We start from the raw sequence: 17942 nt of genomic DNA on the forward strand, positions 1-17942 counted from the left end.
AAACTGGTCCTCACACTGACACTGCTGCCCTCCCGTAGAGACTGGAGAGCACCCTTTTCAAGACAGTTAAAAGAATGACAAAACAAAGCTCATTCATATAGCACTATATAAAAATAGCGCAAAAATCACATAAATAAGATCAAGTCCTTACATGTGGTGAAGTTCAAGTCTTTTACTGTTAAAAACTCAATTTGAGGAGAGATGACATTTTTCATAACGTCTCTGAGTACAACAGTGATATTTGGGGGCACATTGGTTGCTGAGATGTGCAATTCAACTGCTATATAGAAGACCACTGGTGCTGTGAAGGAGAAAATGAGTGAATGCATCACATGAACCTGTCACAATGATGGGACACAATAAAATGTTGACAACAAGCTCCCATATCAAAAAAAAAAAAAGCAATTTCCACATGGTCAAAATCCTGTTGGCAGCAATCTACAATTAAATTTACCCCAGCTCTCAGTTACACGAGTCACTTGGCAAACAGATTCATTTTTAGATCATTTAAATAGCTGAATTGTTACAACAAAAGAGATTCGATTTATTTAGATTTTACAGTGCAAGTGATAATCTGGAGCATTGTACATTTCAAATATCATACCATTTGTTGATGTAGGTGTTGTTGTTGATGGTGTTGTGACTGTAAAAAAAGAAGAAAAAAAAAGCAGCAGTTCAGGTTTCACCATACTTTTAAATATGTATATTTTTTCTTTTCCCACGCAGCCAGAGAATCTAACGTACATGCTGCAACACTACATATTATATCTTAAACCCAAGTGTTTGCTTTATGGACATGAAACAGAACACTTAAAATCTTTTCAATCAACATATGAGCAGACATGTTGACACACATATTTATTGACAGTTGAAGTGATTTGGTCTGATATTAACACTGTGTGAGCTTTGACACAAAAGCATTTTAAATTTATACAGTCCTGATCAAAATTTTAAGACCACTTTAAAAATGGCAAAAAAATCATATTTTGCATGGTTGGGTCTTAACAATGTTCTTCAACGTGCAACAAGAAGAAATGGAAATGAGACAATTCATTTTTTGAGCATGCAATTTATTGAAAACAATGCTTACACTGAAACAGGCTGTTTAACAGCTGATCAAAAGAACAAAAATCAGAGTTCCAAACATGATCTCAGTAATGAGTAGCTCCACTGTTATTGTCGATCACTTCAAAAATTTATTGCAGAATCCTTGATGCAAGCATTTCCAGGAGGTGAGTGGAAACATTTCTCCAAGTGGTGAAGACAGCCGCTCAATGGACATCTACTGTCTGGAATTGTTGTCCATCTTTTAAACTTCCCTTGCCATCCATGCCCAAAGGTTCTCAATTGGAGGATCTAGATCAGGGGATCACGTAGGATGGTCCAAAAAAGACTGATGTTATTCTCCGGAAAGAAGTCCCTTGCCCTTGTGTACTGTAGCGTTGTCCAGTCGTTACCACACAGACAAGGGCCTCAGTCATCAGGGATGCTCTCTGCAACATCTGGACATAGCCAGGGGCTATGTTTGACACCCCTGCACCTCCTGAGGCTCCATTGTTCCACTGAAGAAAAAGAGCACCCCAGACTATTATGGTGTCACCACCACTGTGGTGCATAGAAAACATCTGAAGTGGCATCTGCTTGGATTTTTTCTCATCAGAGAATAAAACTTTCTTCCACCTTTCAATGTCCAGTGTTTGGTGCTCTCTTGCAAAGTCCAAACAGTCAGTTCTGTGGCGTTCCAGGACAAAAGGCCTTTGAAGATGTTTTTTTATATTTGAAGACCTTCAGTCTCAGATGTCATCTGATGGTTATGGGTTTGCAGTTGGTACCAGTAACGGCCTGAATTTGAGTCGCGGATCGTCCAGTGTCTTGAGGGACAGCCAATTGGATCCTGTGGCTCACTGCAGGAGAAATTGTTTGTTTCTTCCACTCAACTTTTTTGTTCCATAACCCTCAGAATCATTTAAGAAATTCCAAATGACTGTCCCACCTCAGCAGTGATGGTGCACTGCCAGAGACCCTGCTTATAGTGTTTAGCAACCCGAGCATGTTGAAAAAGGGAAACATTTTTTGCCTTTCCCATCAGAACTTAATGACAGTGTGACAGAAAATGACAGTGAATCCACATTTTTGCAAAGATCTGGCATTTTAAAGGCAAGTGGTCCTAAACTTTTCTTAAGTTGTAAAACAGCCTGTTTCAGTTTAAGCGTTGTTTTCAATAAATTCACATTCAAAAAATGTATTTGTGTCACTTCCGTTTCTTCTTGTTGCGTGTTGAAGATCTACCTGAAATCTTGTTAAGATCCATCCATGCAAAATGTGATTTTTTGAGATTTTTCAAGTGGTCCTAAACTTTTGATTGGGACTGTACATGAATATATAAAAAATTTAAAAAAAAACAAAAAAACAAAATCAAATAAAATGCAAGTGATGATCAGGCGCTCACAAAAACATTTATGCTTTACATTTCATATGTTGTAGTAGGCATTGTTATTACTGGTGTTGTGACTGTGAAAACAGAAAAAAGCAGCAGTTCAGATTTCAGCACACTTTTTTGTGTTGTAGATTAATATTTTTAAATGCAGCCACAGAATCTAATTTAAATTACCCTTGCAATGTACATATTATGTCTTTAATATCAAGTGTTTGCTTTAAGGACAGGAGTGCTGTGCTTACATATCATCACCATATAAGCCTTGGTGAAATTGTTGAAAGACTTTAGGTTAGTAAATACAGTGACTACAAATTTTTTAGTGATATTTACTGCAAAACAATACTTTAAAGAAGGAACAAGGAAAGCAAGAATTGTTCACATACCTGGAGTTGTTGTTGGACATGGAGAAATATCTGTGGAGGAAATTCAGGGTTGCAATGTTTATTTTTTAGTATATGACAAAAATTATTAACAGCAAAGAAGACAAAAAAAACCACAAATGACAAAGACAAAAAAAAAACAAATACAAGAACACACCGTTATTTTTAACAACAGAAAGTTTACACTGAAGTTTAATAGATGATTCTAAGTAACCGTAGCTATATATTGATGAGCACATCCTGGCCAGATACATTTAATAAGGTCGTTGGTGACAGCACTTTTCTGAAGCAACCGCGAGAAGATTTCAGTGCTTACTTGTGATTGGTTTACGAAACTCTCCATTAGAAGGACGGAAATATCATCGAATTTTATGTGAAGAATAACATGAAGATGTAATGAAGGGATTTTAGAGTTTAGAGTGGGCGAGTAGGGATAGATATAGATAGAATAATGTGGTGTGGCTTGACATTGGGTGAGTCTATTTAAGAAATTGGATGCATTCCACTTTGCAATAAGTGAAATTCACCACGGACCATGATGGACCTTTTGTGCATTTCCACAAAAGGTATTTAAGGTATTTATTTAATCAGCAACACTGCTCTTATCATCTTAATTCCCATAGAAGCAGTAATATTTTATTAACAGCAGCTTACTTGCGAATTTTAAGTAAGCTCAACAAATATAAGCAAACACAAATTTTGTCTGTGCAGTTTGGATCATGGAGTATCTTGCTATTGCAAATGTACCGTTTCTCTATTTTCTATGGAGAGTAAACAGGAACCTTAATATGCAATAAACAATATAGAGAAAAACATAAGATAGAGAGGACTGGAGAGAAGAAGTTGAAGCTGAAGTTTTGTTTTTTTGCCATACTGTAAAAAGAGTTTAAAAAACAAAACAGGATAATAATTATTTTTGGTTGGTTTGCAATATTGGGGGTGTCTGTGCTGCAGAGCAAAGAGTTAGAAACTGGCTGTGACAGAGGCTTACTTGCGATTGGTTCACAGAACTCTCCACCAGGAGGAAGCCCTTGGATGCATTCACAGGTTTGGGAGGTGACATTACTGCATGCACCGTATCGGCCACACTTCTCACATGACCAGGCAAACTGGTCCTCACATTGACACTGCAGTCCTCCAGTGGAGTTTGGATAGCACCCTGATAAAGACATTTAAGACAATCACCAAACACAGCTCATAAATCATGCACCAGAGTATGAACACATTTAAATGTGACTGAGCACAAAATTCTTACATGTGGTGAAGTTCAAGTCTTCTATTATTAAAGACCCAGTGATGTTTTGGGGAAAGGACACATTTCTCACATAGCCTCTGAATAGATCAATGAAATTTGGGGGCAGACTGGATATTGGGAAGAGCAAGTTCAAGTCTATATTAAACTCCACTGGCTCTGTAGAGGGGACAAGAAGAAAATCATCACAAAACTCTTTCACAAATATGAGAAACAACATTTACATAAATTGTTTATGAACAAACACCCCATCTAAGATGTTTCTACTTCTTTTGAGATGCACAGGATCAGAAGAAGTACAGAAGTGAAGGGCCACACCTCTTAATTTTTTAATTCAGATTTTTTTCAGCTCCATTTTCACAGGTGTAAAAAACAAAACAAAAGAGCATCTAGCCATGCAGTCACCTTTTTCAAACATTTATGAAAGGATGGATCATTCTAAAGAGCTCACTAACTCAATAACTACTGAGGTCCAAACCTCCTCTGGCATCAGCTTAAAGACATGAGTGTCCTTGGCTGGGCAGCTGCAGCTGCTCCAATCGAACATAAATTAGTTAATTTTAAAAAACAACATTGATTTTGATGCAAATGTTTATTATAATGATGAATAATATTCTAAATGTTATTCAAGAAGAAATTTAATAGTAGTTACATATTGCATTTAAATAGTAGAAGCATTCATATAAATCTTGTTGAAATTGGAAATTATTTAAAAACATTAACTCATCGGTTTCAATTGACCTAGTAAACCTAGTCAGATTACCAAAGAAAGTATAACCCTTATTAACAAAATGGTTTTTCCAAATGCTCATTTTTCAATAACAAGTGGATTAATTTTAAGTGATGGAAGTTATCATATTCCTGTTTTTTGGATTATACATAATTCAGATGTCAAGTGTTCATTTAATGTGAGTGAACCACCTTAAAAATGAGTCACAAGAAAGAATTATGGCATTGAAGACTGATCAAATAAATGAAATTTAGGATGATGTATCCATATTGATGACCCATGTCAAGCATATAATGTATAATTAGGAAATGCTGGTTGAAAGAAAAAAAAATTTTAAACTATTTTTTAAAATAGTGAGAATGTCAGAGTATTGAATATTAAAAAGTCTTGAAGATATCAAAAAATATTTTGTAAGAATAAGTACAAAGTGGACAGCTCAGATTTACTTGCTTAATACTAATAATAATAATAATAATAATAATAATATAGTCCTGCTGCAGTTGATTTAAGAACTTGGTGCAGCAGCTCTACACCAAGTAGAGCTTGGTGAGTAATTTCCAAAATGCTCACTATTTTGCTAAAAGAGAGACTCTACTGACACACTAAAATAATAAGCTTATTTCTGCTAATATCCACAATCTAATTTGTTCAGTCACTACACAGAGTTCATGACAACAACTCATGGTTAAAACCTGGATCGAATGCTTAAAGGAACAAATGCTTTGACCACATCAGGTAGCAATTCCTAAAAAAACGTCAACTCTACAAGAACATCAGAGTTGATCCAGATCCACTTAAAATGATGGGCACAGCTGAAAACAAAAGACAGAGAAGATATGAAGGGGACAGAACACAGAATAGTTTTAGTGTCCGGCCATAGATACTCAGGGATAGCAGAATGGTAAACTGAATATGTAATGGCGACAGCCAAAACAGCTTTGAATTTTTTGTTCCATAACCCTCAGGATCATTTAAGAAATTTCAAATGACTGTCTTACTACGGCCCACCTCAGCAGCGATGGTGCGCTGTGAGAGATCCTGCTTATGCAGTTAAACAACCCGACTACGTTAAACAAAAGAAACCTTTTTTGTCTTTGGCCATCGGAATTACAGTGTGACTACCTGACAGAAAATGACAATGAATCCAGCAGTAAAACAGCCCGTTTCAGTTTTTTTCAATAAATTGCATGCTCAAAAAATGATTTATCTTATTCCTATAAAGGAGTTCGAGTCTCCAGAGGGAAAATCCTGGGGTTCGAGTCCCCAGGCCTGTGTTTTTGTTTCTGTCCAGCGACCGCTCACTGTTTGTGTCCAGGCTTTATTAAATGAAAACATCCATAACACTCCCATTCTGTCTTGTTGCATTTTGAAGCTCCACTTGGAACCTTGTTAATATCCATCCATGCAAAATATGATTTTTTGACTTTTTGCAGGTGGTCTTAACCTTTTGATTGGGACTGCATATGAATATATAAAGTATTAACAGAGATTAAAGTTATTAACAAAATCACATAAATAGGGTGTAGTTGCAGATCATTTAAATACGGATGTCGTTACAACAACAGTCATGCAGTTTTTCAGAATTTAAAGTGCAAGTGATGATCAGGCGCTCACAAAAACATTTATGCTTTACATTTCACACTTCATACCATATGTTGTAGTAGGCATTGTTATTACTGGTGTTGTGACTGTGAAAACAGAAAAAAGCAGCAGTTCAGATTTCAGCACACTTTTCTTATATTTCAACCTTCTCTTTTCTAAATGCAGCCATATAAACAGCTGTGTTGGTACAACAAAAGTGATTCGTGTTTTAGATTTTACAGTGCAAGTGATAATCTGGAGCTCACATACATACATTCATTCTTCACTTTACATTTCAAACACCATACCGTTTGTTGCTGTAGTTTCTGGTGTTGATGGTGTTATGGCTATAAAACAGGGAAAAAAGCAGCAGTTTAGATTTCAGCATACTTTTTTGTGTTGTAGATTAATATTTTTAAATGCAGCCACAGAATCTAATTTAAATTATCCTTGCAACGTACATATTATGTCTTTAATATCAAGTGTTTGCTTTAAGGACAGGAAGCAGAACACAACAAGTGCTGTGGTTATATATTATCACCACATAAGCTTTGGTGATATTTATATTTGACTATATAAATTATTAACAATTAGTGTTAATTAATTTATAATAATGTATAATTATAAGTAATTATTTATAATAAATAATTTGTGTTAATTAATTATTAACACAAATGACATTGTTGAAAGACTTTAGGTTAGTAAATACAGTGACTGCAAATTTTGTAAAGATATTTACTGCAAAACAATACTTTAAAGAAGGAACAAGGAAAGCAAGAATTGTTCACATACCTGGAGTTGTTGTTGGACATGGAGAAATATCTGTGGAGGAAATTCAGGGTTTGAAAATGTTTATTTTTTAGTATATGACAAAAATGATTAACAGCAAAGAAGACCACAAATCAAAAATGAAAAACGGAGAAAAAAGGAAAAAAGATCAAGAACGCGCCGTTATTTTTAACAACAGAAAGTTTACACTGAAGCCTATGTTTGATAGATGATCCTTTGTAACCATAGCTATATGTTGATGAACACCTGCTGGTCAGATACATTTATTAAGGTCTTTGGCGAAAGCACTTTTCTGTAGCAACAGCTAGATTTCAGTGCTTACTTGTGATTGGTTTACGAAACTCTCCATTAGAAGGACGGAAATATCATCGAATTTTATGTGAAGAATAGCATAAAAATGTAATGAAGGGATTTTAGAGTTTAGTCTGGGCGAGTAGGGATAGATATAGAAAGAATGATATGATGATGATTTTAAGTAAACAATGTGACTGGATGTGTACATCTGTATTGGTGTATTTGTAGGTGGTATTCCTTTGAGACCTACTTTTAGGCCACTAAAGCTGACCCAGTTAATTAAACTAATGCACCAATCTCAGGGGGAGTGTGGCTGACAGGACTCAACCTGCAAGGCTACTCAGTTTAAAATGTTTGAATGGGTCATTCTGAAAAGCTCATGAATTCTAGAAAGGGTGGTATTGTGATCGTAATAAACAAGTCTACTTAAGAAATTGTATCTCTTCTCTATGTTTCATGATATCTGGGAGTGGTAATATCACAAAGTGGATGCATTCAGCTACAAGTAGTTCATTTGTGATCAGGTCACAGAACTCTCCAGTGAGAGGAAGCCCTTTTATGTACCTGCAGGTTTGTGAGGAGACATTATTGCAGAGTGCAAGATTTTTAAAAGGAGAATGGGAGGCAGGATCTTCAGTTTTCAGACTCCTCCTCAGTGGAAGCATAAAACCAGCTCCAAGATTGGATTTGGGAGGCACTCTCTCTCTAACTTTAAAATATTCCTTTTTGACAGTTAGGAATAGTTGTTTTGAAATGTCCTTAGAATATTTTAAATTGGATGGGAATAATCAGGAACACTATTAATTACTTTTTGGTTAAGAAGTTTATTAAATTAAATTTGTATGAGATAAAATCATTAAAGTGTTGGTTAATTCTTTCTTGTTGCCAGTCTGGAATTGTTTGTGGTGGAAGGTTTGGAGATACTCCTTAAAAACAAGAAAGTAAAGCCATCCCACAGGCCCGTGTACACCCTCAGAAACAACCCTTTTGTCCGTCCCATCATGGCTATGTGGCCATGGTGAGAATTAAGTCAAAACAAGGCGTTTAGCAGTATTGCTGAAGAGAAATGGGAGTCAATGGAGTTATTTTGTTTAGGTGTCATGAAATTTTAAGTAAGCTCAACAAATATAAGCAAACACAAATTTTGTCTGTGCAGTTTGGATCATGGAGTATCTTGCTATTGCAAATGTACCGTTTCTCTATTTTCTATGGAGAGTAAACAGGAACCTTAATATGCAATAAACAATATAGAGAAAAACATAAGATAGAGAGGACTGGAGAGAAGAAGTTGAAGCTGAAGTTTTGTTTTTTTGCCATACTGTAAAAGGAGTTTAAAAAACAAAACAGGATAATAATTATTTTTGGTTGGTTTACATTATTGGGGGTGTCTGTGCTGCAGAGCAAGGAGTTAGAAACTGGTTGTGACAGAGGCTTACTTGCAATTGGTTCACAGAACTCTCCACCAGGAGGAAGCCCTTTGATGCATTCACAGGTTTGGGAGGTGACATTACTGCATGCACCGTATCGGCCACACTTCTCACATGACCAGGCAAACTGGTCCTCACATTGACACTGCTGTCCTCCAGTGGAGTTTGGATAGCACCCTGATAAAGACATTTAAGACAATCACCAAACACAGCTCATAAATCATGCACCAGAGTATGAACACATTTAAATGTGACTGAGCACAAAATTCTTACATGTGGTGAAGTTCAAGTCTTCTATTATTAAAGACCCAGTGATGTTTTGGGGAAAGGACACATTTCTCACATAGCCTCTGAACAGATCAATGAAATTTGGGGGCAGACTGGATATTGGGAAGAGCAAGTTCAAGTCTATATTAAACTCCACTGGCTCTGTAGAGGAGACAAGGAGAAAATCATCACAAAACTTTCACAATTATGAGAAACAACATTTACATAAATTGTTTATGAACAAACACCCCATCTAAGATGTTTCTACTTCTTTTGAGACGTACAGGACTAGAAGAAGTACAGAAGTGAAGGGCCACACCTCTTAATTTTTTATTTTAGATTTTTTCAGCTCCATTGTGACAGGTGTATAAAAGAGCACCTAGCCATGCAGTCCACCTTTTTCCAAACATTTATGAAAGAATGGATCATTCTAAAGAGCTCACTAAGGGTACGTCCACACTAGCCCGGACAGGTTTGAAAACTGTGTTTTCATCTGAAAATGCTCTAATCTACGTGCTACAGCTTTAAGCAGCTGCGCGCGTTCCCGCGGACGGCAATCACTTTCTGGCAGACAATTGCTTTTTGGCACAACACCTGAAGCAAAGGGGGCAAAACAATTACATGAGTGCTGCTTTTTGACTGAGGAAGAATAAAGTAGTCGTGGTAAGCCAATCACATGACCACTTTAAGATGACAAAGCAAAATGGTCATATATACCAGTTTTTAAATTGTGTTGATAGGCCACGTAAAACCAGAGTCATGATAAACAATATATACGCAGAGTTTTTTCCTCAATAGTTTCATCATGTTTACTGTCCAAGGACAGCGCAGCAAGCACTCTCTGCTTATGAGCAAAAAATAAAAAAAAACTAAACAAAAAACAGACCTTTCATGTTGGTGAAAAAATGCGCCATGTCGACCAATCAAAAAATGATATGAAAACATGACATTTGGTTGTTTAGGAAGAGGGGGAGGTTTTAGGAGTGACAGCGAGAGAGAAAGAGAGAGAGTTTTGAGATGTGAGAGATTTGTGACGTTTAGCATGTTTGGGGTGTGTAGTTAATGTGTTGTCTTGTGTATTTAGTGTGTAGTGTTGTGGATAGGTTGGTGTTGTGTGTCAGAACAATGAGGCGGCTGCTGTCTCCAGGTAGAAACAGGAGTGATACACCTGCTGCTGTCAGACCTGCAGGTATCAGGCTGTGATGTTCTCCTTTATAGTGGACAGAAATGATTTTTTGGGAGTCGCACAAATATTTTGTGTGGCATCTTATTGAATGCAGGACACCTGATTGTTATGTAAATAGCTTTAAATGTTTTTGTTTTTTTTAAGGGTGAAAGTTGAATGGCTGCAAATAATTTTGTTGTTTGCAAAACTTGTGCATATGATTTTAAAATTGACAATTTATATTTGCATTTAAAGTTATGAAATATGATTCATTAAAAATGTTTGTGGTTGTTACAGTAAAAAATATAACTTTTTCTACTCGGATGTTATGTTTTTTGTCTGATTTTGCATCAATTGTGTTAATACAGTCTGTCAAAATGAAAACATAACTGTAAATTCAGACACGTGAGGTTGTGCTGAAAAGGATGATACCAAACAAGGCAAATAAACAGTTTTTAAAGGTGAAATGTGGGGAAAATCAAAAGTAGTTAAAAATGGCCAATTATACCCTGGACCCCAGAGGGTTAAACATTTTTTAGTAGTAAAACAATAGTTACTTTTCAAGTAATTAATTTCTTTGTAACTTGTAATCTTGTAACTCAGTTACTTTTTTAAATAAGTAACTAGTAACTATGATTAATTACTTTTTCAAAGTAACTTGCCCAACACTGGTTGGGACTGAAAAACTCAGAAAAACAAAGCAGTAGTTCAGATTTCAGCATACCTTTCTTATATTTCAAATTTCTCTTTTCTAATGCAGCCAAATAAATAGCTGTGTTGGTACAAAAAAAAGGGATTCATGTCTTAGATTTTACAGAGGAACTGATGATCTGGAGCTCACACACAGACATTCATTCTTTACTTTACATTTCAAACGCCATACCGGTTGTTGCTGTGGTTAATGTTGTTGATGGTGTTATGACTATAAAAACAGGAAAAAAGCAGCAGTTTAGATTTCAGCATACTGTTTTACATTTCAAACTAAGAACACTGAAAGTGTTGTTGTTATATATTATGGAAGTGTAGAGCTGCCACCCAGGCAAAAGAAAAATAGAGGTATATCACATTATAACTAGAGATGGCACGATACCACTTTTTTATGTCAGATACCGATACCGATATCATAAATTTGGATATCTGCCGATACCGATATGAATCCGATATAGTGTTTTTTAATCAACAAAACTGTTTTTTAAATATCTTGCTGCATTTTGTATAAGTTCATACTCAAGTTTAAAACAACAACTACACTAAAGCTATTCTGTTATACCTGTATGCAAAAAAAAATTTCATAGTTCAGCAATACTGATCAATCTAATAAACTTAAATCTACACCATCCTCCCTATTCTGGTATTTTAAAGAGTACTTAGCGTAAATATTAAGCAACCTAACTAATAGGGTTCCAACTCCCAGCAACAACAAAAATAAATAAATAAAAAATAATAAGGAACCACCCCTCACGCTCCACCTCATGATGCTTAATCGACGTAATCAACCTTAATTTGATGCAGTGTGAAAAAAAATGCACAGAAATCAATTATTTTTCAAGAAATATTAAATAGATTCAACATCTTTCTTCAACAAAATTGCAGTCTGCACAGATGGTACCTTCCCAAAGGAAAAAGTACTATAGCTTATATATATATATATATAAGCTATATATATATATATATATATATATATATATATATATATATATATAAGCTATATATATATATATATATATATATATATATATATATATATATATTAGACTTAATAGTTACTATATACAGTAATGGACTTCTATTCATTTTACATCAAATTAGAACTTTGGGTGTCAGATAATTATTTATTAAAAGCTCGACATTTTAAATGAGAATAAGAAAGAAAAGTATGTCTTTGTGCTCCCTTTTCCCTGTTCATGCCCTATCGGCCCCCCTGGCTAAACTTTGCTAGATCCGCCCCTGCACAGTTACCAGCCGTCAGCTACGTAGAAAAAGATCCTGGTGTAGAAAGTAATATTAAATACATTCTAACAACAGCTTATCAAGCTTAAATGTGCTGCTGTTGTTTATCCACTGGTTTCCTCTTTCTGGTGCAAAGTGGGCCAAAAACAAACAAGAGAGACGGACTTGCGACAGAAAAGCTGATCAGCTGATCATTAAGCAGTTTCATGATTGAAGTAGCAGCCAGAAGAGGCAGTCGCTCCATATATTGGTTGTTAAGCTTAACGCAGGAATGCTTTACAAACATTCAGAGATGGACTTACACACTTGCTTTACTTCTCTCGGGATAACTTTGTTGGAGATGCTAGCGAAGCTCCACATGCTATCCAGACCACCACAGGTCCCGCATGCCACAGCCGCTCTATCACGTGATGCATACTGCTCCGATGCATAGTGCTAACGTTCTGAGGTGAGTTACGGCGTGTTGCAAGTTTTGTGAGGTGCTTTCGTGATATTTAATGGATAGAATTACATTTTTTATTTTTCTCCGATATCCGATCCAGTAATTTAGGTCAGTATCGGACCGATACGTAATATCGGATCGGTCCATCTCTAATTATAACGTGAAAAGTTTATTGTTCTAACAATATACTTTTCATGGTTGTACAATATACTATCACTACTATCACGTTATAACAAAAAACTTTTATGTTCATACAATATAAATATTATATTTCACGAACATGATAATTATGTATATTGTATTTGCATGATAGTATATTGTTCAAACATGAAGAGTGTAATGTTACAACAGTAAACTTTTCACGTTATGACGTGATATAGGCTCGATTTTTCTTTTCCCTGGGTGGCAGCTCTACACTTCCGTAAAATACAGTGACTACACATTTTTTTTGTAATGATATTTACGGCAAAACAATACTTCAAAGAAGGAACAATGATGCAAGAAGAATGTTCACATACCAGGAGTTGTTGTTGGACATGAAGAAACATCTGTAGAGGGAAATTATACTTTTAAAATGTTCATTTTCTAGTGAATGACAAAAAATAATTAACAGCAAAGAAAAACCAAAAACACATGAAAAAGAGACAAAGGAAACAAGAACACACCATTATTTCTAACTATAGAGAGTTTACAGTGAAGCATATGTTTAATAAGTGATTCTAAGTAACCATAACTATATGTTGATGAACACACGCTGGTCAGATACATTCATTAAGGTCTTTGGTGAAAGCACTTTTCTGTAGCAACAGCTAGAAGATTTCAGTGCTTACCTGTGATTGGCTCACAGAACTCTCCAGTAGAAGGAAGTCCTTTTATGCACCCACATATTGGGGAGATGACATCACTACAGGCACCGTAGACTTCACACTTGTCACATGACCAAGCAAACTGGTCCTCACACTGACACTGCTGCCCTCCAGTGGAGTTTGGATAGCACCCTTTTTAAGACAACACACACAGTTCATAAGTCATGCGGGATCAAATGAACACTATTACATATGACTGAGTACAAAAGTCAATTAAGATCAAGTCCTTACATGTGGTGAAGGTCAGGTTTTTCAGTGTTAAAGACTCAGTGATGGTTTGGGTTAGGGAGACATTTCTCACAATGTGTCTGAGTACATCACTGAAATCTGGGGCCACACTGGATGCTGGGATGTGTAATTCAAGGACTATATCAAAGTCCATTGGTGCTGTGAAGGAAAAAAGGGGAAAATTCATCACATAGACCTGTTACAATGATGGGAGATGTCATTTAATATAAGATATTGTGTTAAGCAGTGTATATGTCAGATTATCAAGGAGTTTAGCTTTGTTTTCCAATAATTTACTCCAGTCAGCTCTCCTCATTCGTTACATGAGACAACCTAATATATAAATAATTAGTGGTGCAACGGATCAAAAATCTCACGGTTCGGATCGGATGAAGGTTTTAAGTCACAGATCGGATTTTTGGATCAGCAAAAAAAGAAAAAACACAAAAGTTTAACATTTACGTATTGAAGTATTTTTTGCCTGTTAAAAACATTCAACTCAAGACTCATTCCACGCAATTATATAAAAAAATTAGGGCAGTACAGTAAAAATAATCTTAATTCTAACCAATATAGAAATTATCTATTAGATTACATTAGTCTTGACACAGCCTCTGCCACCACATTAGATCAATTGCTCTGGGCCCCTTTTATCAGCTCCATCACCTAGTGGGGGTGGGGGGTCATAGTTTGGTCCCGCCTTCACTGTTGTGATTGGTGAGGGGGTAGGGACAGGCTTAGGGCGTCGGGGGGTTCCCCGGAGGCATCTTCCTTGGGGAGCTCAACCCGGGGTAGCGGTCACGTCCGGTTGGGGGCTCTGTTGGCTCTCAGGTGACTGTTTCCTCGCGGCTGCGTGCAGCGGGGCTAGGGGAGGGTCTGTGCTGACGGACGTGGGTTACTGACCTGGCAACCTGGCTGCCCCTGGGTGGGTCCGGGATGGGCGTGAGGTTCTGGGGGCGCTCCGTCTCTGGGCTGGGGCCCGGGCCGGGCCTCGGGGGCTTGGGTCCTGGTTGGTGTGTTGCCGGGGTTGTGGGCGGGTGGGTGCATGGGGGCCCGACCCTGGAGCAGGGTGCCGCCGGTGCGTCGAGCCGCCTGGGGGGCTCTTCAACTGGTGGGGGGGATGGTCACATCTTGCAGGAGCTTTCTTCTCTTCAGGAACTCTCTGCAGGAGGGGGAGATACAGGAGAGGTGGAGGAAGATCTCAGCCTGGGCGTTTACCGTCTTATGTAGTCTGGAAGATGTGTGGATGGTGGGGTGGGTGCAGTTTTCTCTGTGGTGGGGTTGGGTGGACTGTCCAGGGCTCTGTGGAGCCGGGGGGCGCTACTGCACTGGGCCCCGGTCTGATGGGCCTGGGCCCCCCTTCCCTGGCGGGTCGCGGAGGGTGGGAGTGCCTACTGGGGTCAGCGGGGGAGCTGGCCCCAGGGAGGGGTTACCTGCCCCTCCCTTCCTTCCCTCCCCATCTCCAGCTGCCTCCCTCTTCCCGCTCCTCCACAACCACCCACACATGCAGGGCCTTGGAGTGGGGGTATGTCACCAGGGTGCAGAGGAGGCTACCCCCCCCCCCCCCCCCGTCCCCTTCTGGCTGCCTCTGCCTCAATTTTATCCCACAACTTAGACATTCACATTATTCACACTCTCATTACACATACATATAGGATCTTGGGGGTGGGCACAATCACGGAGTCCAAATCACCATCAGGGTGTATACCTCACCCCTGACGTCGTTGCCCACCTCTCAATTTTAAATACACTTAGTCATTGAGGGCTAGCAGGAGGGACTATGTGCTTACCTGCTGCTCCTTGGCAGGTAGCTCCATGCCCACCTGGGTTTTAATTGCACCTTAGAACACATATGCATCAACATTACAATGAGCGGGTGGAGGGAGGTTTGGAGTCTTCTCCCACCCCCATTCTCTGCGACCTGCTGGAGCGGGAGGGCTAGTAGGAGGAGTTGGCCGTCCGACTGCGGTCTGGGGTGTGGGGCCTCCCTGCTGCTGCGGAGTCGGGGTGGTCTGCCTCTCCCCACCACAGGGAAAAGGGTAACACCACCTGGGTCTGGGTGCAATTCCCCCCTCCAGGGGCAAGGGTACCTAGACCCGGTTTGTAGAGTACGCTTGGGGAGTGTGATTGTGTGTACAGCGTCTCTTTATGTCTGTCTCCACGTTGGTTGAGTGTGGAGTGAGTGCATATGAGAGCATGAGGGTGGGAATGGATGTTTGTGTCTGTGTGTGCCTGTATGTCTGTGTCTATATGTCAGGTTGGGTATCAGACGCCACCTCTCTGGGGACACCTCAGGCCCTCCAAGGTTTGGAGGCCTATCTCCACCCACCACCACTTCCCCTGCCGGTGGCGGACTCCCTCAGGTGTCGGTGTGTTGGTGGTTCTTTGTGTCTGGGGGTGGGCGTCCGGGTACACACCGGCTCACTCCTTGGCGGCCGCTTGTCGGGGCCTGGGGCCTGGGGCTCGCTCGGGCCCCTTTGGAGGTGGGGTGCCCCCGGCCTCTCGGCCTGGGGCTCGGTCACTCAGGCACAGCTGGGGGCCGGCGGAGCTCACGGGCGCGTCACTGCAACTCCCCCTGACTTCTGCTCCGCGGCTGCTGGGCGAGCCCTCATCTGGGACTCTCCTCAGCTCTTACTGGGACAGTGGCGCGGCTGCCCCTCTGTTGGTCTTCCATGGTCTCTTGTGTTCTGGGGGCCTCTGGATGTCTGGAGTTTTGATCTCCTCCATACCCGCTTCACACCCTGGAGGACGGGGCTGTGGCCCCCCCACACTCCCTAGCAGATCATTACATGGAGAAACCTTTGGAATGCAAGCATGCTGATCCACACAGGTATGCACACATGGGTATTCACAGACGCGGACTAAAGCTTTCTTGGCTGCTGCCTCAAAGCACACTGTGCGCTGTCTATCTTGCGTGCTGCACAATATCGTTTATTATTTAGTAAATATTGATATCTATGACTAGCTAGTTTATTGTGATGGTGCTTTGTTTTCTCTATTATTATGTTACTCTTTGTTGTTTGCTGTCTCCTCTGTTTGTTTTTTTTGTTTGTTTTTTTTTTTTCTCCATACAGGTGACCCAGGAGTTCTTTTTTTTTTTTCTCTCTCTTCCCCCCCCTTCTCACCGTCTCTTCTCCCCTTTGGTTTTCTTTCTTTCTCTCCCCCTCTTTCTCTCATTCATTCCCCCTGTCCTATTTATTAAAAAAAAAAGAAAAAAAAATGACAAAGGATGAACTGAAGCTCTGCCATCACGTAATGTCGCATACTGCTGTTTCTGATGTCATTTAAGAAAAAAAAAAAAAAAAAAAAAAAGCAGTGTATATGTCAGATTATCAAGGAGTTTAGCTTTGTTTTCCAATAATTTACTCCAGTCAGCTCTCCTCATTCGTTACATGAGACAACCTAATATATAAATAATTAGTGGTGCAACGGATCAAAAATCTCACGGTTCGGATCGGATGAAGGTTTTAAGTCACAGATCGGATTTTTGGATCAGTAAAAAAAGAAAAAACACAAAAGTTTAACATTTACGTATTGAAGTATTTTTTGCCTGTTAAAAACATTCAACTCAAGACTCATTCCACGCAATTATATAAAAAAATTAGGGCAGTACAGTCTTTGTATCACTCAATTCTATTCAATTCCATTTTATTTATAAAGCGCCAAATCACAACAACAGTCGCCTCAAGGCGCTTTATATTGTTAAGGTAGACCCTACGTGCACGTTAGCATGTGCTACTTCCGGTGCGGAAACTCCTGTGGGGAGCTTTGTTTCCGGTGTCCTATTCACGCCTGGTTTATGTCTTGGGCATTTACCCAATATATCTGTAAATGATGTTCATCGACTTGTCGATATTTTCCCCCGCGCCTCAGAGCAAAAGAGAAAAGGGATTCAAATGTTATATTTCTCAGCTGTCCCTCGTTTATCGCGGGTGTTATGTTCTAAAAATAACCAGCGATAGGTGAAATCAAGTAGCCAATTTTATTTTTTGACGGTGCAAAACGTTTCGTGGACATCGTGGACATACAGTACTGCACTTCAGAGTCACACTGCTAGCAATCGATGCAGCGATTCTGTACTGTACAGGAGAGACGTCACGGAGGAGACCATCTGCAGCGATCAGGACGCAGGAC

General features: G+C 39.1%; 2 protein-coding genes across 2 annotated transcripts in view; both read right to left on the reverse strand.

The window, feature by feature from the left end:
• Positions 1–2494: 2494 nt before the first annotated feature.
• On the reverse strand, positions 2495–8936 carry LOC146579722 (adhesion G protein-coupled receptor F5-like). Its single transcript, XM_085264285.1, has 7 exons — positions 8900–8936; positions 7173–7202; positions 6689–6727; positions 6449–6487; positions 4073–4228; positions 3809–3976; positions 2495–2850 (listed from the first exon to the last, which is right to left on the reverse strand). Exons 4-7 carry the CDS (start codon positions 6465–6467, stop codon positions 2813–2815), a joined length of 381 nt encoding a protein of 126 aa, XP_085120411.1. The 5' UTR covers positions 6468–6487; positions 6689–6727; positions 7173–7202; positions 8900–8936; the 3' UTR covers positions 2495–2812.
• LOC146579723 (scavenger receptor cysteine-rich type 1 protein M160-like) overlaps positions 8508–17942 on the reverse strand; it is a 40183-nt gene continuing 30748 nt past the window's right edge. Inside the window, 5 exon segments of the mRNA XM_085267987.1 lie at positions 8508–8519; positions 8900–9067; positions 9234–9319; positions 13545–13712; positions 13812–13967. Coding sequence (XP_085124113.1) covers positions 8508–8519; positions 8900–9067; positions 9234–9319; positions 13545–13712; positions 13812–13967 — 590 coding nt within the window.

The sequence above is a fragment of the Mchenga conophoros genome, linkage group LG3 (assembly GCF_057382185.1).
Source record: "Mchenga conophoros isolate Kocher_MC1m ecotype Shallow Benthic linkage group LG3, M_conophoros_male_GT1.1, whole genome shotgun sequence".
Taxonomy (NCBI): Eukaryota; Metazoa; Chordata; class Actinopteri; order Cichliformes; family Cichlidae; genus Mchenga; species Mchenga conophoros.